The 22,456-nt window shown below is 40.3% G+C and overlaps 1 protein-coding gene and 1 pseudogene across 5 annotated transcripts in view; one reads left to right on the forward strand and one right to left on the reverse strand.

Annotated features, from left to right (window-relative positions):
- The window catches only part of Ddx6 (DEAD-box helicase 6), a 40,944-nt gene that overhangs the window by 5,866 nt on the left and 12,622 nt on the right, over positions 1 to 22,456 (reverse strand). For all 5 annotated transcript variants that reach the window (XM_008825941.3, XM_008825940.3, XM_008825939.3 and 2 more), the window contains exons 5-12: positions 15,972 to 16,101; positions 15,115 to 15,261; positions 14,422 to 14,516; positions 11,994 to 12,116; positions 10,962 to 11,090; positions 9,031 to 9,147; positions 6,563 to 6,626; positions 853 to 954 (exon numbers count right to left, since the gene is read on the reverse strand). In XM_008825941.3, coding sequence (XP_008824163.1) covers positions 853 to 954; positions 6,563 to 6,626; positions 9,031 to 9,147; positions 10,962 to 11,090; positions 11,994 to 12,116; positions 14,422 to 14,516; positions 15,115 to 15,261; positions 15,972 to 16,101 — 907 coding nt within the window. The remainder of the gene's footprint in view (positions 1 to 852; positions 955 to 6,562; positions 6,627 to 9,030; positions 9,148 to 10,961; positions 11,091 to 11,993; positions 12,117 to 14,421; positions 14,517 to 15,114; positions 15,262 to 15,971; positions 16,102 to 22,456) is intronic.
- Positions 4,789 to 5,098, forward strand: LOC103727929 (annotated as a pseudogene).

Consider the following 22,456-nt stretch of genomic DNA (forward strand, 5'->3'; position numbering starts at 1 on the left):
AGTATGTGGCCCAGCTTAACTTTTAATCATGATTTTCTTACCTCAACTTCTCAAGTCCTGGTATTATAGGTTTATGTCACCATTTCCAGTCTAACTTTACTTCTTTTTTTAAAAGACAGAGTCAGCAGGGCATGGTGGTGCACACCTTTAGTGCCAGCACTCAGGAGGCAGAGGCAGGCGGATCTCTGTGAATTCAAGGCCAGCCTGGTCTACATAATGAGTTCGAGGATAGGTGGGGCTACAGGGAGGCCGTGTCTCAAAAAGACCTCCCCCCTAAAAAAAATGACAGAGGATATGCATCCTCCATATGATACCCCAGGTTACCTTTAAAGACAAATTTTAAAAAATTATTATTGTGTGCACATTTGTATGTGCATGTAAGTGCTTACTAAGGCCAGAAGACAACTCTTCGGAATTGGAGTTATGGACAGTTGTTAGCTGCCATGTGGGTGCTGGGATCTGAACCTGGGTCTTCTGCAAGAATAACCAGTTTTCTTAACCTGAGCCATCTCTCCAGCCCAAAATAAGTTTTTTTTTTTTGTCTTTTTGAGACAGGGTCTCCCTGTAGCCCCAGCTGTCCTGGAACTCACTATGTAGACCAGGCTGGCCTTGAACTCAAGAGATCTGCCTGCCTCTGTCTCCTGAGTCCTGGGATTAAAGGTGAGTGCCACCATGCCCGGCTAAAATAAGTATTTTTTAAAAGTGAAAACTTAGCTTTTAAATATCAAACTACTGAATTACTGTTAATTCACTGTTCTTATAACTACTATGTTTTACTTCACAAAAGAACAAAATGTAATGATTATATTTCTCATAAAACAGCTACTAGACCATCCCCTTCTTTTTACCTACCTGATCTTCCAATACGATGAAGGTAAGTCTCTGCCAACTTTGGGAAGTCAAAGTTTATTACCACATTCACAGCTTGTATATCAATACCTCGGGTAAACAGATCTTTAAAAAACAGGAAAAAAAAAAAAAAAAAAAAGAGAAAAATTTTTTTCATTTTATTTTTCAGTTTAAACGCGGCTCTTAGAACCACAATATTTGTAAACATTTTTTTTTATTATGCATGTGTGTATGTATGTGCCCACAATTATAGGTGTCCCAGGTGGCCAGAGGCACTGGGTCCCTCTGGAGCTGGAGTTACAGGTGGTCACCCAACAGGAGTGCTAGGAATTGAACTTGGGTCCTCTGCAAGAGCAATACAGCCCTTTACCAATGAGCCCTCTCTCTAGCCCTTAAAAAACCTCGATTTCTTTTTTTAATTTTTTTTATTTGTCTTTTTGAGACAGGGTCTCCTTGTAGCCCTAGCTGTCCTGGAACTCACTATGTAGACCAGGCTGGCCTTGAACTCACAAAGATCTGCCTGCCTCTGCCTCCCAAGTGCTGGGATTAAAGGTGTGAGCCACCACGCCCAGCAAAAACACCTCTATTTCTAATGTAACCTATGTCTATTGATTTCATTTCGTTATTACTGGCATTACCTTTCATGATTACATACATTATCATAAAAACATACACTTTCTGTTCACAAATCACTTTTTCCTCAGTCCTGCGGATAAAGTTTTAAAAGCTAGTCTAAGATAACACCAAATGCAGGAAGACAGTGACTCCATAAATGAGTTATATTCTTATTCTATATTTTAGTATATAATCCAAGATTATAAGCCCAGAACAGCTCAGGAGAAGGAATTTCACTGTTCATGCTTTTACAACTCATCCATGTAAGCTTGCTGAAGTGATTTACAACACATACCTGCAGCAAGCTAATAGACAAAGTCCCTTTCTAACAATTATGATGCTAGCACAAACTCTACCCCAGTTCCCCAATTCCTTTCTCACCATGCCTCAAATTTACCTAGCCTATAAAGCCAATTAAAATACTATCTCTTCTCAAACCACCTGATTATTTACTGCTGTACTCCAATAAATATTAGGATTACTACGCATACTTCACATTACCTCTTTGTCTATCTAAAGCTCAACTTTTTCTTTTTTTGAGGCATCTCATTCTGTAACTTTGGCTGGTCTAGAAGTTGCAAGGTAAGACCTAAGCTAGCTAGGCAATCTTCCTGCCTCTGCCCCCTGAGTACCTGGATTATAGTGTCATCACACCTGGCTCCAAGTAATAATTTTTGTAATTCTATTTTACCACAATAAAACGTGGCCATTCATTTATGTACTCTCGAGGCTGCTTCTGAGCTATAATGAATGGGAGAGCCTAGTATCTGTAACAAAGATCATATAGTCTGCAAAGTCTACAATATTTACCAATGCTTTTCAAAGTAGTCAATATTTGCCTTAATATTATCTTTTCTGATTAAATCACTATTCCTTGAAGAAGGGGTAGTATTTTATTTTTATTTATTTGCTTTGCTTTTTTTGAGACAGGGTCTCAATCTTTAGGCCAGGTTGGTCTCATACTGCATCAGCCACCCAAATAGGTGGGATATATATATATGTATTTGTACATTTCATGTATACATATTAAGCAGCTTAAGTGACTGCAGTGTTAGAGCCTTCCCACGTGCTAGGCAAACTCTCTACCTCAGTGTTTACCAGTCTTCTAAAAAACCAGAAAGAAGAAAGCATGGCCCAATATGAAGACACACCTGTAATCACAGCTACTTGGAAGGCTGAGGCAGAAGGATTACAAGTTTCAGACCAGTTAATTTAGTGAGACACCTCATTCTCCATCTCAAAATAAAGCAGAAAGTAGGGCGGTAAGGTGAAGGCCCCAAAATCTTAGCACTTAGATGAGAAAAAACTCATGGCCAGCCTAGTTATATACATCAAATTTCAAACCAGCGTGAGTTACATGGTGAGCCCTGCCTCAAATAGAAACAAAACCCAAATCAAAACAAAAAGAGCCAGGGTTGTAACTCTCAGTGGTAGAACATGTGCCAGGTACACACAACACCCTAAGTCCAAAGTGTGTGTGTGCGTGTACGTGCGCGCTCATGTACAGGGGTACTGGCACTTTAAAAACGTATTTGAGAGGGGCTGGGGATATTGCTCAGTTGGTAGAGATCTTACCTAGCATGCATAAAACCCTGGAACTGATCCTAGCACCCCATAAAATTGGGCATGTTGGTACACACCTATAATTTCTGCGTGAGGGAGATGAAGGCAAGGTCATCATCCTGGGATACACTGAATTCAGGCCAGCATGACCCCAACTCAATAAATAAATAAAACCAATTAACCAGTACAATAATTCATACCAATGTAAGTATTAATACTATTAACAACTTCTTCCCTCCCTTTTATTTTGGATGTTAGGGAATGAATTCATGGCTTCCAAACCCCAATTTCTTTTTCTTAAAATGGGGGAAAAAGTGTGTGTGGCGGAATGCCTAATGGAAATGGGAGTTTGCTTATGAATACTGAACATGATTAATAACTCTAAATATTCACTGATGAACTAGTTTTTCTAGGGTATGGGTGTCCCCCAAAGCAGGAAAAATGAGTATGTCTATATATAGTCCAATATCTTACCACAGGTAAAATAACCATTCAACAATATGGCTGCCTGCACAAGCCCTGCAAAGACCATGGCAACTGATATGCCAACATGGAAGGAGGGATGTTGCACTCTCCACGAAGAGCTACAGGCAGTTAGTGACTACTGAGGGTTCTAGAACTGATTTTCTTTAAGGATGAGCCCCCAATCCTAAACAGTCAGACCTGAACACACTGCACATATGGGCAATACTAATTAGACCCTGTAGGTTTATATAAAAACAATTTTAAGCTGGGCGTGGTGGCACATGCCTTTAATCCCAGCACTCGGGAGGCAGAGGCAGGGGGATCTCTGTGAGTTCAAGGCCAGCCTGGTTTATATAGTGAGTTCCAGGACAGCTGGGGCTACAGGGAGACCTTGGCTCAAAGATGAAAGGAAAAACAAAAAAAAAAAAACCCCAAAAAGATCTCCCCCAAAACCCAATTATAGACGAGGTCATAAATTTGAGAGATTGGGGGACAAAGAGGACTTGGAGGGGTGGAAATGATACAGTGTACTCATGTATGAAAAAAAATTTTTTTTTTGATCTTTTTGAGACAGGGTCTCCCTGTAGCTCCAGCTGTCCTGGAATTCACTATGTAGACCAGGCTGGCCTTCAACTCACAGAGATCCACCTGCCTCTGCCTCTGCCTCCTGAGTGCTGGGATTAAAGGCGTGCCCGGCCTGAAATAAAAATTTTAAGTGATCAGGCTTTGTGACAAAAGCCTGTAATCCCAGCATAGGGGGTGGGGTGGGGGAGAAAGAGGCAGGAAGATGCTCACAAATTTGAGGCCAGCCTGGACTATATTGCTAGACCTGGGCTAGCTAGAGTTACAGAGCAAAACTCTAACTCAAAAGCAATGACAAAAAGGCTAGGGCTATAACTCAGTGGTAGACTGAGTGTTTGCCTATGTTCTGCAAGACTGCTTGATCGGAACTTAAGACATTAATTTATTTTCCTCTTTCTGGTGCTGGGATTAAAGGTGTATACCAGCACATCTGGCTTAGGTCCTAGGGTTTTGATCCTCAAAACTAGTAAAGAAAAAAATTGTATCATTATAACTACATTTGTGTAGTACACATACAATTACAGTATATGGCTATCTTTTCTGTCACCTAGCTGACTATCTAGCAAAGAGTGAACACTTATTATATATCTGTGGAATGAATAACAGTAACTATTCACAATTTAGTGTGTATGGCATCTTCAGTTTACAGAAAAATAGCATAGAAAAAAAAAAAAAATGAGCTGTGAGCGTGAGCACAGAGGGGCTCCGAAGCCAATGGGGAAGGTCAGCTCGGAGGCAGCGGCCAAGGAGGAGCCCAAGTGCAGATTGGCGAGGCTGTTGGCCAAACCTGCTCCTGCCAAAGTGGAATCCAAGCCAAAAAAGGCCATGGGAAAGGATAAATCTTTGGACAGATAAATGCAGACAAAAGGAAAAATGGGAGCAAAGGGAAAGCAGACAGAAGTAGCCACCCAGGAGACTAAGAAAACCTGCCCGCAGAGAACGGAGACCAGAAAGGAGGAGAGCCCGGCATCGGATGAAGCAGAGAAAGACGCCAAGTCTGGCTGATCTGCATCCTGTCCTCAGTCTCCCCACCGCCCTTCTTGTACAATCCAGAGGAATATTTTATCAGCTATTTTGCAAACGCATGTTTTTTTTAGTAATTCTAGAAACGTTTTTGAAAGGGGAAAATTCCACCTCATCCCATTTTTTAAGTGTAAATGATGTTTTTAAAGAGGTGAAATCATTCGCTGGTTATTTTTTGGTACAACCAGAAAACAGTGGGATATTGAATCATGGGAGGCTGTGACTGACTTGGGTATGGGTGTAACATTCCATAGAGGGGGTTAGTTTTATATCCTGTAACCCAGAGCATACTAAATAGCAATTTGGAGTCTCAGTTGTGATTTAGTGTGTCTTGAATATTTTAGATGACTTCTAGTCCTGTGTTTTTAGTAAACTGTTTTCTTAAAAACAAAACAACAACAAAAAAAACACTCCTTGGTCACCGTCCTGTCAGAACTGTGTGCCCTCTGTAACATCTCTGGCCACAGTGGTCCAGTTTTCCTATCAGCGCTGTGAAAGATGAAAATTTGAGTGTGTAGTATATATGATAACAAATTTCAGTGGAAGTAAGGACTGTTGGTCAGCGTTTGATGATGCTGTTACATGAGTCCTCTTAAGGGAAATGTGCCACCAGGTTGGAAGCTGGAACATTACTGGAATGACTTTTTTAAAAAAAAGAAATACATGGTTCTTTGACTTTTGGTACATGTGTTAAGAATTGTGTGCAAATTGAAATGTCTGTGTACTGGTCCACAACCAATAAAATCTCAGTATGAAAGAAAAAAAAAATGAGTTGCCTTGGCACCTAATCTTAAAACTAGTAAGTCTAGCTAGGCATAGTGGTGCACACCTATAATCCCAGTGCTCAGGAGGCTGAGGTAGGACTGTCACTGAGTTAGAGAGCAACCTGGGCTATATAATAAAGATGAGAACATTTATCAGTGCATACATTATAGCTCAAACTCTAAGTCTTTTCTATTTACTCAAATGTTTTGATTATTCATCTCCTATGAATAGTTAGATTAGATTCCAAGGATATAGACTGAAAAGTACTGAATCCATTTGTCTTGTTTGAACTATGGACTTGCCTCCCTCACCCTGCCCAGCTTTATTTTTCTCTATGTAATGAAACAACCAAATATATACACTGGTTTGATCCTGGGGGAGGGAGGATACAACCTCTAAAGTGCAGCTGTTTAGCATATTTCATTTTGTGTTAGAAGAGTCCTGTGAGCTAGAATTATTCAGAACACACAAATCCAAAATCTAGTTTAAAAGCCTAAGATGAATATCAGTCACCAGCACCTGTCTGCAGATTCAGACATGGGGCCTATGGTCAGGAATTAACTATAGTTTATTCTCAGCTTCAGAAATTCTGAAAATGGTAGAGGGCATGATGAACCATGTCAAAGCTGTACTAAAACAGAGAAAGCAATCCAGAGTTACAATGAAAACAGCTGGCAAAAGAAATACTAAAAATACCTACCAGTGCAAACAAGATTGCGGCATAAGCCATTTCGGAAATCATGAAACACACGATTTCGATGTTCCTAGGGGAGGGAATATCAATGAATTCTCATTAAAATTGATACACAGTCAGTACACACTTTTAGTCCCAGGACTCGGGAGGCAGAGGCAGGAGCATCTCTGTGAGTCTGAGGCCATCCTGGTCTACACAAGAAGCTAGCCAGCTGGGGCTACAGAGACTCTGTCTCAAATGAAACAAAACCAGAAAACTGATATAGTCCAAATTTTTCATCAGTTTCTTCTAGCCAATCAGTTTTTTATATCCAAATCTGTTTATGCAAATGACTTGTGTCTTTCACAACCAAATTATTTTGTCTTTTTTTTCCCCAGAGCTGAGGACCAAACCTAGGGTCTTCAACCCCATTCACAACCAAATTAAAAAGAAAAATCAAAACCAAATTTGAGTGAAGTTGGTAAAGTGTTAATATACTGAAATGGTTTTCTTTCTGAGAAAGGTCTGGAGATGTAGACTAGACTAGACTTATATCAACAGTCCTCCTGCCTAAAGCCTTAGTGCTGTGATTACAGGTATACCACCATGCCCAGCTCAGCACCAATGGAATTTCAGTGTAGTTATTAGTGCCCCCCCCACACTTGACCTTGGGTTGGAGAGATGGCTCAGTAGTTAAGAGCACTGGCTGCTCTTGCACAAAACCTGGGTTTGATTCCCAGCATCTACATGGCAGTTAACAACCATCCTAACTCAAGTTCCAAGGGATTCAATGCCCTCTTGCATGACATGGGTGTACTTACATTATGTGCAGGCAATACACTCATAAACATAAAATTAAACTTTTAAATGCCATCTTGTTACAGCTTTGAATTATTTTCTATTAAATTATAAAATTTAGGGGCTGGAGAGATGGCTCAGTGGTTAAGAGCACTGACTGTTCTTGCAGAGGACCTGGGTTTGATTCCTAGCACCCACATGGTGGCTATGAACCGTCCTTAACTCCAGTTCCAGGGGAATCCAAAGCCCTCTTCTGACCTCCACGGCATTGCACGACATGGGTGCACTCACATACATGCAGGCAATATACTCATAAAACAAAAATAGTAAAATATTAAAAAAATTATAATTTAGAGATAATACCCCTTGAGGCAAAAAAAGAAAAATCAGCTTACAGACCACATATACTAGTTTAGCTTTATCTTTGGTTTTACTTTCCCGGTTTCTATTATTCATAGTCAAACGTGGTCTAAAAACTTTAATGGAAAACTTCAGAAATAATCTCTAAATTTTAAATTCCACAGCCTTCTGAGGAATATGACACAGTCTTGCACTACAGTGTGAATCACTCTGTCCAGTGTATCTACAATGAACACATAATACCCATGTCACTGCACTGTCTTGGTTATCAGATCAATTGTCAGTTTCACAGTGCCCCAGCTGGCCTGGAACTCACTATGTAGACCAAGTTGGCCTTGAACTCGCAGAGATCCACCTGCCTCTGCCTCCCGAGTGCTGGGATTAAAAGCATGTGCCACCACGCCCGGCTAACCCTTCTTTTTAAAAATTTATTATTATTATTGTTTTATTTTATGTGTATGCATGCATTGCCTGCGTATAGGTAAGTACACCCGTGTTGTGCAATGCATGGAAGACAGAAGAGGCTGTTGGATCCCCTGGAACTGGAGTTATGGACAGCTGTTAGCTGCCATGTGGGTACTGGGATTCAAACCTGGGTCTTCTGTAAAAACCACCAGTGTTCTTAACCGATGAGCCATCTCTCCAGCCCCTCAAGTAACCCTTCTGTAGCAGTCAAAAGCTACATCACTCACAAGGTCTGTGTGATGCACCTCACTTCATCACGTAAGCATTTATCTGCTAGTGTTCCCACAAGAAGGATGAATAGAGTACTATGTGTTGAGAGATCACATTCATCCAACATTTACGACAGCATCTCATTCTATTTGATTTTTACTGTTATTACATCTCCTATTATATCTAATCTGGAAACTTTATCATAGGTATGTATCTATATACAAAGTTTGGTGTATCTATGTCATTTCAGGGATTCTTGGAACATATCCCCCTATAGCAGTGCTTTCTGTAATAAATGTTCTACACTGCTGCTCTCCAATAAAGAAGTCATCAGCCACAGATAGCCAACTAAACAGTCAAAATGTGACAATTCGACTAAGGAACAAAACTGTTTTTTCCAGGCATGATTTCGTATAGCTGATTTCAAACTCACTATGTAGCTGAGGATGACCAGGAATTTCTGTTCGCTATACCTTTCCCCCACCCCAAGTTCTGGGACTTTAGCCACAAACCAATAGATCCAACATTTCTATATCATTCTTTATAGCTTACAAAGCACTGATTCATACCTTATTGGGAAGCATTAAAACAAAATAAAATATAAGAAATATTTGCAAAGTTTTTTTTGGTTCAATCTATGCAAAATCTATATTTATACTCACCTGCCTCATTTTAGCATGTATATAGAAGCAAGAATATCCCAGTTGAGAAATCTTCTTGGCTAGCAATTCAACTCTCTGAGAAGAGTTACAGAAAATGATCGACTGGTTTATCTGAAGCTGAACACAGAACAAATAAGCATGAGAAAGACAAAAGCATATTAAAAAAAAAAATTTATTATTTTCATTTTATGTGTATGAGTGTATTGCCTGCATGTATGTCAGCGCACCTGTGTCATGCAATGCCACGGAGGTCAGAAGAGGGCTTCAGATTCCCTGGGAACTGGAGTTTAGGAGGGTTCATAGCTGCCATGTGATCCTGGGAATCAAACCCCGGTCCGCTGCTAGTGTACTCCAGTGCTCTTAATTGCTGAGCCATTGCTCCAGCCCCAAAAGTAAGCGCATATATATATATTGAGACAGGTTTCCCTATATCCCCTGCTGGCCTGGAAATATACGGAATGGGCCTTGAACTCAGAGATCCACCTGTCTCTGCCTCTTCAGTGCTGGGGATTAAAGGCGTGTGCCACCATGCCAGGCAACAAAAGCATTGTTTAAATGCTTTATTTAAATTTTATTTATTTTTATTTTATGTGTGTTTTGCCTGCATGTATGTAAGTGCACCACATGCATGCAGTACCCAGCAGAGGCCAGAAGAGGGTGTCAGATGCCCTGGAATTGGAGTTATGGATGGTTGTTAGCTACTATATGAGTGCTGGGACTTGAACCCTCTGGACAAACAGCAAGTGCTCTCAACCGCTAAGCCATCGTTCAAGCCATAACAAAAGCATTTGCTTTGCCAATCTTGAAATTATCTGGCAAAAAAATTTAAACAGTCTAAAATTTAGAATTTCATGATGAAAGATGGAAGTTATAAAAATTGTCAATATTTTATGCTTTGCCAACAACTGTCAACAATATTCTACTGCAGAAGAATATTTCATAAAGGCCACCTACTTGTCAGAAAGATTAAAATACAGAGACCCATTATCCATAGTGGTTACGTTCTATAAAGTCAATGCAAACATTGAATTAAATAAGAACCACTGCTTCAGGGCTGGAGACATGGCTTTGCAGTTAAGAGAGTGCTGTTCTTGTGGAGGATCCGAGTTCAGTTCCTAGCACCCGTGTCAGGTAGCTCATACAACCCCCCATAACTCCAGCTCTAGGGGATCCACCGCTTTCTTCTGGACTCCATGAGGAACTGATCCCCCCCCCCACCCCTCTCTCATCTAATTTTTAAAAAAACTTCTTAAAGAACCACACAGCTTTCAGGGAATACTAAGCTAGGTTCCTATAAGCCTCTCATCACATTTTTGTAAATAGGTAAGTATGTATTTTTGTTTTTCTGTTTGAGCATGCCTTATTTAATACACCCACAGCTAAAACCACTATAACCCATGCCTACAGAAAGCTTATCTAACCGCATTTTCTCTGCAAGACACAACAGCCTTCCTGTGCTCAAAGTACAGGTCAACATTTCAGCAGGAGTACAAGGCCAGTTTTAGAGTGAACTCACAAAGATGAAAACCTATGAAATGGATTTATAGCATGAAGTTGAAGCAAAAAGGCAGAATGTCTTCTTCTTGGACTTCAACTGGGATCAAAATTTTTGCTACACTGCACTGCACATGTCTACAAAATGACCATTAGAGTACCTTCAGTACTGATTTGGGGATTATAAATTTTAACAATTAGGCATATTCACAAAGACAGAATCTGAATACTGAGGACAAACTGCAATTAGATATAATTATTTTACAATAAAATTAAAGTGCCTGTGTCAATCAGTTTCAATTTGAGACCGACTGAAACTGTTATTTAAGAAACACTACTACTTTTGACAGTGAACATGATGTGACAAATGTCACAACTGTTCACTTACTGGGGACTCAGTGGAGGAGAGGACTCAGCAGCAAAAACTCACCACTTACCCTAGAGAAAAGTGTGTTGAGGCAGTGCACTTTTTGGCGCTCAGTTACATATGCGTAGTACTGGGTCACTCCCTTCAGAGTTAGTTCCTCCATCAGGTTAATCTCATAGGGTTTCTGCAGATGGGAATTCTTGGGGGTGGGGGGAGAGAATTCAAATGAAGGCCAAGTTTCTTTCTTAAATTGAAAATACATACATGTCTTTCTTTTTAGATGGTGGACTAAATCTAGGGCCTTATGTATCCCAAGTAAGAGCTCTACCCCGAACCTATTTCTAGTCCCAAAATCTACATATTTTTTGCCTCTTGTTTTAAGGAATGCATCTCTTCAAAATAAGTATACATAGAATAAATTTACAGCCCTTGGATTCATAAAGGTAGCTAAGTTAGAGCTGGGTAGGGTGATGTAAGCCTGTCCTACTACTCAGGAGGTTGCCACAGGAAGATCACGAGTTCAAGGTAACCCAGTTTCATGGTAGCCATGTTTTGTATACAGGATGCTGTAACCAATTTGTCTAGCATCAAAGGGATATGCCAGCCTGACACTAAAGGCTAAATAAAAAATAAGAATTTAATAAAATTACAACCTAAAAAATATAATAGCTGGGTATGGTGACTCGCACCTTTGATCCCATCACTTGGGAGGCAGAGGCAGGTGGATCTCTATGAGATCAAGGCCAGACTGGTTCACATAGTAGTAAGCTAGGGGTACAGGGAGACCCTGTCTCAACAACAAACCCTATAACTCAACTCCCAAAGTAGAATACAAGCACAAATCTTTAATCACCAAGTGAAAAAACACTTATTTTTGGTCTTTTTGAGAAAGGGTCTCTTTGTAGCCCCAGCTGTCCTTGAACTCAGAGGTCCACCTGCCTCTGCCTCCCAAGTGCTGTGATTAAAGGTGTGCACCACTACGACCGGCTGAAAAAGGAAAATTTTGAAATAGCATAAAGCATACACTCTAGAAATAATTATGGGTAAAATATTCAATAGGTAACATGATGACATGGATTCCAAGTACCAATTTAATACTTACCATGAACTTCTGTACACTAAGAGGGAAAGTAGCGGAATATAGTAAAATCTGCCTATTTTTAGGTAGCGTAAGAATAATATCTTCCATTATCTGCACAAAATCTTGTGACAACAACTTATCTGCCTGTAATATAAAGAAAAGACAGTTTTAAAAACAATGAAGACTTCTGGAGTTTTCAGTTAGTATATGGGTGAAGGGCAAAGCATAGTCTAGTGAGAATATATATGGATTGTTCCTGGTTATAAACAGTAAGCTCTCTTCAATACCACTCTGTCCAATGATGGCAAGACAAATTCCCAGTAACTCAGAAGGGGAAAGTAGCCACGTATAGTAACATATACTTGTAATCCTAGCACTTAGGAGCCTGGGGCAGGAAAACTGAGAGTTGATTTCAGTTGAGGCTATATGATGAGATGGTCTGAAAAGCAGGAAGAGGAAGCTATAATCCCTATCTAAAGAGGAAAGAAAAAAATGCTGGGTGTGGTAGTGCATGCCTTTAATCCCAGCACTCAAGAGGCAGAGGCAGGTGGATCTCTGCTGAGTTCGAGGCCAGCCTGTTCTCCACAGCAAATCCAAGCCAGGTGGGGCTACAGGGAGACCCTGTCTCAAAAAGATCCCCCCGCCCCCACCCCAAATCTAGATTGTTAAAATCCTTGCTCCCAGCCGGGCTCTGGAGGCTTCGAAACATGGTGATAATTGCAAGCCAGGTGTGGTGGCACACGCCTTTAATCCCAGCACTTGGAGGTACAGGCAGGATCTCTCTGAGTCTGAGGCCAGCCTGGTCTACATAGTGAGTTCCAGGACAGCTGGGGCTACAGGTCTCAAAAAGACCCCCCCAAAAAAAAAAAGAAAAGAAAAAAAAAAAGAAAAATGTAATTCCTGCTAAAGAGGTAATATGGTATAGTGATCAAAAATACAGGTTCTGATCTGTGTGTGGTAGTACACATCCTGCTCTCAGGAGGCAGAGGCCTGAACAGGGTAGTGGATTCAAGGCCAGCCTAAGTTAAACAGCAAGACCCTATTACAAAACCAAACCAAACCAGGATCTGAAGTCAAACTACTTGAAGTGTCTTACTCATTAGTTTTATTGAGATACTATTTTGTGTTTCAGTTTTCTCAACTGTGAAATTGGGTTATCTACAGGGAGCAGTAACAACTTTATGGGATGTCTATACCGATTAGACTGTAAAGATTACATAAAAACATGGTAAGTGATGTTGACATAATGCTTAGTGTTATTTTTCATTACTTACTGATTGATCAGTGAACTAGCTATCTAAAAAAAACCAGACAGGAAAATAACTGTGTTATAAAACCAACAGTGATGGGCTACATGCATAAAACACTGGATTCCAGAGATACAACTGAATTCATTTTTTTCTTTTTTTTCTTGAAGCAGGGTCTCACTATGTAGCCCTGTTGGCCTGGAACTCAGAATGTAGACCAGGCTGGACTTAAACTCACAGGGATTCACCTGCCTCTGCCTCCCAGTACTGAGATTAAAGACATGTATCACTACGGCAGGCTAAGTTCTTAAAAGGCACTTATATCAAGTTATAAGCCCAATGAGCAAATAAATGCAATAGAAACAAATAAACCAAACAATGTAAAGTAGCTTCTACAAAATGAGGGCTAAAGACACTCATTCATTACATGCCTTTTTTTTTTTGGTCTTTTTGAGAAAGGGTCTTCCTGTAGCCCCACCTGTCCTGGAACTATATAGACCACGCTAGCCTTGAACTCACAGAGATCTGCCTGCCTCGCTGGGATCAAAGGCCTGTGCCACCATGCCAGGCCATTACATGCTTTTAAAAATGCTTCACTGGCCAGGCGTGGTGGCGCACACTTTTAATCCCAGCACTCAGGAGGCAGAGGCAGGTGGATCTCTGTGAGTTCCAGGCCAGCCTGGTCTCCACAGTGAATCCAGGACAGATGGGGCTATAGGGAGATCCTGTCTCAGAAAGACCAAAGGAAAAAAAAAAAGAAGAAGAGAAAAAAGGAAAAAAAAAAAAAAAAAAGAGAGAGAGAGAGAGAGAGAGATAGAATCCAATTATCTGGCATCCCTAAAACAGTGAGAAGAATGAGCTTCTATAATGCTTATCAACTGCTATCCTTGAAGGAAAAGTATGTTTTCAGAGGCAAGGTTAGTTTAAATTGACCACTCATGTGTTTATTCAAAGGGCAAACACAAAAAGCTTTTGCTTTATTCACTGAAAATCATAGCATAGCACAGCAGACCAAACAACACAGACCAGACAGAAACAGAACAGCATAGGACAGCAGGGCATGGCAGCAGAGACACAATCACCTAGACCAGTACAGCTCAGCTCAGCTCAGCTCAGCTCAGCTCAGCTCAGCTCAGCACAGCACAGCACAGCACAGCACAGCACAGCACAGCACAGCACCCTTTCAAATGAAGAGGCATTACCTCATCCAACACTATCATCTGGACATGGTCAACCTTTGCTACTCCTTTCTTGATAAGATCCAGAATTCTGCCCGGGGTAGCGATCACCACGTGCACTATACGAGATTTAGAAAACAAAAAGAAAAATTCAGAAAACATACACATTCTCATTCATTTTAGCTTGAACAAAAAAGATGCATGACGTTTACATGTATTTGGTACAACATTTTATATAGATACTAATTACTATATTTCCATTTTACCTCCCAACAGCTAGAAAAATACTTGCTTCACTTAGGTTTTTTTTTTTGGGGGGGGGGTAGTGATCCTTTTGAGATAGGGTCTCCCTGTAGCCCCAGCTGGCCTGGAACTCTCAGTGAGTAGACCAGGCTGGCCTCCATCTCACAGAGATACCTCTGCCTCCTAAGGGCTGAGATTAAAGCCATGTTCCATTATGTCAAGCTTATTTACTACAAGGAAGCACTTGGGGAGTGAAGAGATGGCTCAGCAATTAAAGAACACGTATTGCTCTGACTGAAGGCCAGGTTTGGTTCCCAGCACCCTAGTTAGTGAGCCTCCAGCTCCAAGGTGATCTAACATCACTAACCTCTTCAAAGACCCACACATATGCAAACTGCCTCCCAAAAACATAATTAAAAATGAGTCTAAAAATAAACAAACAAAAGGAAGTACTTTTTAATGAACATTTTTTACCTGTATCATCAAGCCTCATTATATCATCCCGTAAATTGGTTCCTCCTGTAGTAGCCATCACTTTGGCCCCTCCCATGTGTTTGCTGACCTGGATACAAATTTGACTGACCTGTAGAGCAAGTTCTCTAGTGGGAACAATCACCATTGCTGAACAGAAGAAAGTGGGAGGAAAAAGAACATGTCATATGTTAAAGAGTTTAAGAAGCTATAAAAATTATCATTCCACACAGACATAACACGTTATCAGCTTACTATTCCTAAGAGTCCTAAACTGTATCTGTTTGACAGTAATAAATTCACTAATCTAAACAAATAGTAAACTACTGCTGCTCAGGTTCTATTTACATCATATTAAAATAAGGAGAGATGATAATTCTAAATCAAAAGTTAGAGTATTTATTAAAAAGCTTTAGAGGTGAAATCTTAATTATATTAGCTTACTCTGAATAGGACTATAGAAATGTATTTCTTCTCTACTGCCTAAACTCTTAAATCCCCAAGCTTACGCCTTTATAACAGAAGAACTCTGTACACAGATACAAGAAACAATTCAATTTCATAGTTTATAAATGACAACTAAATTAACCTCATCATTTTTAGTTTTATCTACAAGGCAATAATACTTTGCTTATCTCATATGAATGTTGTCAAAACTGTGTATCATGTAAAAGTGCTCTGAGAAATCCCTTTTAAAAGTTGGGAATTAGTTTCATAGGACAATTAAGCCAAAAACTGAAGAGAGTAACAAGCCTAGACTGTACAAATTCTGAGCAAGCATAAAAACTTCCACAAAGCTCCAAGGCTTAAACTGATGTTTTTAATTACTTATACACACACCTTTTTTTCCTCCAACTAACCTTGTATATTGTCCTTCTTCAGGTCTAGCCGTTCAAGTAAGGGAATGAGGTAGGCACCGCTTTTGCCTGTTCCATTTTTTGCTCTAGCTAAGATGTCCCTACCAGATAAAGCAATGGGAATGCTCTCCTCCTAAGAGAAAAGACAATGCAAAATTACTTGGTAATAAGCAGAACATAACCAAATCTTCTCTAAGTTACACTGAAGAACATCCTTTTAGTACTGCTTTGAAGTGTCCTGTATGTACTTGACAGGAATGGCAAAGACTCAAGTGAATAGCAGGACCAGCAAACATCACCAAACTTGTTAACCAAAACTGCTCACAGAATGTACTGAGTTCTATATCCCAATGTAACAAAAAGCTAAAAAAACAAAGAAACAAACAAACAAACAAAACCTCAGCATAATGGCTGGGCATGGTGGCACACATCCATCTTTAATCCCAGCATAGGAGGCAGAGGCAGGCAGATCTCTGTGAGTTCAAGGCCAGCCCAATCTACATAGTGAGCTACAGGCCAGCTAGGACTACAGAGAGATCTGCCCCCCCAAAAAACCCCAAAACCCAAAACCACCACCCTCAGTATAATTCTACTTAAATTTGAATCGGATATAGAATGTTGACTTTCTTGTAACACTTTAAAAAATATTTTATTATTTTTATGTGTACGAGTGTATTGCCTGCATGTATATGAGTGCGCCCGTGTTGTGCAATGCTGTGGAGGGCAGCAGAGGCCTTCGGATTCCCCTGGAACTGGAGTTAAGGACAGTTTGTAGCTGCCATGCGGGTGCTGGGACTCGAACCCGGGTCCTCTGCAAGAACAGTCAGTGCTCTCAACCACTGAGCCATCTCTCCAGCCCCATAAGTCGTTTACTTAAAAATTAAATTTAGAGAACAAGAAAGTCAACATTCTGGGCTGGATGGTTGGCTCAGCAGTTAAGAGCACTGACTGCTTTTGCAGAGGACCCGGGTTTGATTCCCAGCACCCACATGGTGGCTACGAACCGTCCTTAACTCCAGTTCCAGGGGGATCCGAAGGCCTCTTCTGACTTCCACAGCATTGCACAACACGGGTGCACTCACATACATGCAGGCAATACACTTGTACATGTATAAAATAAAAAGAATAAAAATAAAATATTAAAAAAATATAAACGGCTTATGTAATACTTAAAAAAAAAAACACCAAAACTCAAAGAGCTATAAAAAGCACTTGAATAAAGACTATTTCCATTAAAATCAAAATATGGCCAAGTATAGTAAGTAGCACATGTCTGTAATTCCAGCACTTGGGAGGTAGAGGTAGGAGGTAAGAGTTCAAGGTCAGCTTGAGTTTTAAGAGATCCTATCTTCAAACAAACACACACACATACACACACAAACAGGGGCTGGAAAGATGGCTTAGTGGTTAAGAACACACTGGCTGCTCTTATAGAGGACCTGAGTTCAGTTCCCAGCACCCACATAGCGGATACCAACTTATATACATGCAGGCAAAACACTCGTACACATAAAATAACCCCCAAAATTAAAACAAAAAAAGAAACAGAAAAAAATATTACAAAGCAGTTCAAGGAAAGATAATATAGCTAATTTAACCACAGACAGTAAGCTAATTTAACCACAGAGAAAATCTGTGCACTGGGTTGGGAGTGGATATCAGTAATAAGAGTGCATGGGTAGCCCTATGTGTGAGGTTTTTGGTTCAATCTCCAGTACAACAAAAATTTCAAAGCAAGAAAAAAATAAGGTATAACTTATCCTTATACAAAATAGAAATAAGCTGAAAACATTTAACCTCAAGTCCTATTTGGCACTTAAAACGCTAAAAAATGCTGGTCACTGACCAGTATCCTGTTGACAGTGACAAAGCAAGAGTCAGGAAAAACCACTGATCTCTCTTATCTGGAACTAAAATTAAACTATACAATGAATGGCTGAAAAATTCAACTAGATGGTTACATGCTAGAAGAAAATACAGAATTTTAAATTTCTAAAACCAAAAATAAAAGGAAAATATAAACAGATTCATAATCACTGTTATAGTTCCTTCTATATTTGGAAGTTAATTACCAAAAGAAATACCTCTAGTTCTCTGCATTTAAAAAAACTATTAAAGAAATAAGTCATAAACAGCATGACTGCCATCTCCTACCATTATAAATTTTCTTCCTTTATGTAGTTAAGATGACCTTCAACTACTGATCCTCTTGCCTTTACCTCGAGTGTTGGGAGTACAAGTCATGCACCACCATGCCCAGCTCACCACAGCACAATGTCTGGTTTAAGCACTAAGGATAAACCCACGTTTCTGTGCATGTTAGGCAAGCACTCTAAATCCCCAACCCCTAACGATATACTTTTGACCTAGAACCTAAGTCACAAGAGTCAGATGGGTGCCAGATGGTCAGAGTAAGACAGCTGCCAGACCATGGAAATGGTCCAGTTGGATAATGTACCTTAGTCTCACAGGCAGCATTAATGCCTCATTATGGTAGTCAGAGAAGAAAAACCTTGACTTTGACCCTTTGGTCTCAATTTCCTCCTTCCTGCTGAGTCAATTTTCTTAATCTTCAGTTGTTCCAGGAGATGCCATTATTGCTACAGGTTCATCCTCTTACAGACTTGTGTGTGTGTGTGTTTTTAAACAGGCTAACCACACATGGTACCATAGCATTAAAAATGTTAAGATGGGGGATGGGGTAGCCTGGTGGTAGACCACTTGCCTAGCATTCACAAGGTCCTGAGTTCAATCCCTAGCACTGGGAAAAAAAAAAAAAAAAAAAAAAAAAAAGAGCCCACTGGGCCTTCAGATAAGTAACTACCTAAAAATCTTCAACCAGGGGCTGGAGAGATGGCTCAGAGGTTAAGATCACTGACTGCTCTTACAGAGGACCCGGGTTTGATTCCTAGCACCCACATGGCAGCTATGAACCGTTCTTAAGTCCAGTTCCAGAGGAATCTGAAGCCCTCTTCTGACCTCCTAGGCATTGCATGGCACAGGTGCACTCACATACATGCAGGCAATACATTCATACCCATAAAATAATAATGAAGTTTAAGAAAAAAAAAATCTTCCACCAGTAAGCATAGATTGAATGCCTGCAGTGTTGGGCACTGTTCTAGGCACCTAGGACACACCAGAGGACAAGAAGGACAAGGCCTCCGGGCATAGAGCTCAGTGTTCTATGGGGGTGGGGGCAAGGGCAGAAGCAGAGCACAAATAAGTAGATGATGCCCTTCCTGACACTGATAATCATTGTGAAGGAAAATAAAGCAGGCTACGGAAGCAGAAAAAAATTAAGATGACTGGTTTCTGAGGAGGGTCTCCTAATGACTGGATGATATTAAGTTCTTTAAAGAAAACTTTTTTTGAGATTAGGTCTCACATAGCCTATGCTAGTCTGGAATTCACTATGCAATTAAGGCTAGCCTTGATCTTGCCTCTGCCTCTCAGTGCTGGGATTACAGGCATAAGCCACCTGGACATTTTATGCAGGGCCTCACACACAGCAGAAGAGCATTCTGCCACCTGAGTTACATCTCCATCCCTCCACATAACTGACACAAACATTCAGAGCAAAATTATTAAGAATAGCCAATAAAGGAAACAACTCAAATGCTATCAGTTGATGAATGGATAAGTCAAATATGCAATAGCTATGTGATTGAATATTATTTGACAACAGAAAGAAATGGAATATTGATACACGCTAAACACAGATGAAAACATTATGTTCAGTAGAAGCCAGTCACAAAAAAATCATACTGAATAATTCCATTTCTATGAAATGTACAGAAGATGTAAAGCTATAGGGACAGAAAGCAGACTACTGATTGCTTAGAGTTAGGGGAAAATGAAGGATGAATGCTAAATAGTTTTCTTCTTCTTTTTTTTTTGGTCTTTTTGAGACAGGGTCTCCCTGTAGCCCCAGCTGTGCTGGAACTCACTATATAGACTAGGATGGCCTTGAACTCACAGAGATCTGCCCGCCTGTGCCTCCTGAGTGCTGGGATCAAAGGCGTGCATCACCAAGCCCGGCTAATAGTTTTCTTCTTGAGAATGATGAAAAGGTACTAAAATAGGCTGTGATCATGATTATACAACTCTGGATTAAAAGTCATTGAATTTTACATTGTGTTTTTTAATTTGTTTTGAAATGGGGTCTCACTCTGTGGCCAGGCTGGACTGAAACTCACTATGTAGCCCAGGTTGGTGTTGAACTAACGGCAATGCTGCCTAAGCCTCCCAAGTGCTGGGATTGCAAATACCTTAGCAGAATTAAATACTCTGTGTGGACTATTTGATATGAGATCTGTCTCAATAAGGATACTAATTCCTTTCTCCTCCGCCACCAAAAACCCCCAACTTTAGATCTGACATAGCACCTTAGATTTAAGTCCATGTTGCACTGTAAGGTTTAGGGACTGATCCAATAGATAACAGTATCCCTGTTCTAATAGCACCCCAGTTCATTCTGAAGAAATAGATCCTCTGTCCCTCCTACAATTGATCAAGTCTGCTCAATCTCGGAAATCAAGTGGTAGATACACAACCTAACCTTATAAATTGCTGTAGAGCTTCCAAAACCCTTCAGAGCTATGTCAGCTCTGGGCCATTTTTAAGGTGTTTCTCCATCTTCACATTAATCTTGTGAATTTCTGTTATTCCTTCAATTGATTTCCTTTTGCTTAAGTTAGAACCAGTTAGTTTATATTCCTTACAACCTAAGAATGTTATTATACTTCCCTATTTCCTAACACTGAGAGGTATATTGGAAGAGTAGCATCTGCAGGAGCCACCTGTCTGCATTTAGAGTAAGTTCTGTTCTCTTCCCGAAGCTCTTAAGCTTAAAGAACCTTCATTTCACTGGTCATGGTGGCACATGCCTATAACCTTGGTACTGAGAGAAGGATCATCCTGAGTTTGAGATCATCCTGGACTACACAGAGCGTCTGTTTCTTTCAAGAAAGAAAAACAAACTTTAATTTCAAGGTGATTTGACTATGGGTTACTATGAAGTTATAGAAGGTGATAGAAGTCAGGCATGGTAATATATGCTTTTAATCTCAGCACTAGGGTGGCAGAAGCTGTTGGATCTGAGTTCCTGGCCAGTCAGGGATACTTAGTGAGAGGGTGTGTAAAAGAAAAAAAGTGATAGAGGGGCTGAAGAGATGGCTCAGCGGTTAAGAGCACTGACTGCTCTTGCAGAGGACCCAGGTTCGATTCCCAGCACTCACATGGCGGCTACAAACCATCCTTAACTCCAGTTCCAGGGGAATCCGAAGCCCTCTTCTGACCTCCGTGGCACTGCACAACATGGGTACACTCACATACATGCAGGCAATACACTCATACACATAAAATAAAAATAAAAAAATATTTTTAAAAAGTGATAGAAAATAGTAATTTCCAATAGAATATTATAAAGAACCTATCCAAATTTTATAATGTTAACAGTAGAGAAATTTGAAGAGAAGCACTTAATTCTTTTAGCCTACTTAATCCCTTATTAGCCAGAGGAATGATTCACTAAAGGATTCAGGATGTTATAATTACAAAGTATAAATTATCCATTCTTGTCAGACCTGACAAAGTAATTTGAGTTTCTTGACCCAGTATGAAATTTTGACACCCTGTCTCAAAGTACTGGGGAACAACTGACACTCAAGGTTGTCCTCTGACTTCCACACATGCATTTGGCACACGTGTGCCCATACACATCACACATGTCATAATACACAGAAATAAAGAGTTGCCATCAAACTTAGTTATAAAGTTTCACAATGCTAACTAGAAAATCCAAATGAATTTGTAGGTCCTCCAAAGGAGTTTGCTCTACTTTAGAGTGAGTTATTTGACTGGACACAACTCAAACTAAGAACTAGCTATAGTGGTTACATCAAGAGATATATGAGAGCAATCTGTTGTGTACTTAATTCAACTTGTCAATGTAAAACCTCTTTTAAGAGCACACGATTTCATATTCCCCATTCTCCAATAATCTTATAGCCAAATCCCAACTAAATTTGATCTTTTAAAAATGGGGTTGGAGCCGGGCATGGTGGCGCCACACCTTTAATCAGAGGCGGGCAGATCTCTGTGAGTTCAAGGCCAGCCTGACCTACTCTCAAAAAGGCCAAAGGAAAAAAAAAGGGGGGGGGGGAACAGGAGGGTTAGAAAGCTCACTTGAAAGCACCAAAACCTGACTTTGATCCCTAGAACCCATGTTAAAAAAAAAAAGGCCAGGCACAATAGCAAGGGCTTGTAATCCCAGCTCTAGGGAAGCAAAGACAGGCGGATTCTTGGGGCTTACTGGTCAGTTAGCCTCACTGAGTTGTTGAGTTCCAGTTCAATGAGACCCCATCTCAAAAAAAGGGGGAGTGGTGACTGAGGAGTAACATGTGAGGCTGTCCTCTGACCTGCATGCACATGAGCATACACATGAACACGAACAAATAAACACACGAACATGAACGAACGAACAC

This window comes from Nannospalax galili, unplaced genomic scaffold (assembly GCF_000622305.1).
Source record: "Nannospalax galili isolate Female #2095 unplaced genomic scaffold, S.galili_v1.0 scaffold229, whole genome shotgun sequence".
Lineage (NCBI taxonomy): Eukaryota > Metazoa > Chordata > Mammalia > Rodentia > Spalacidae > Nannospalax > Nannospalax galili.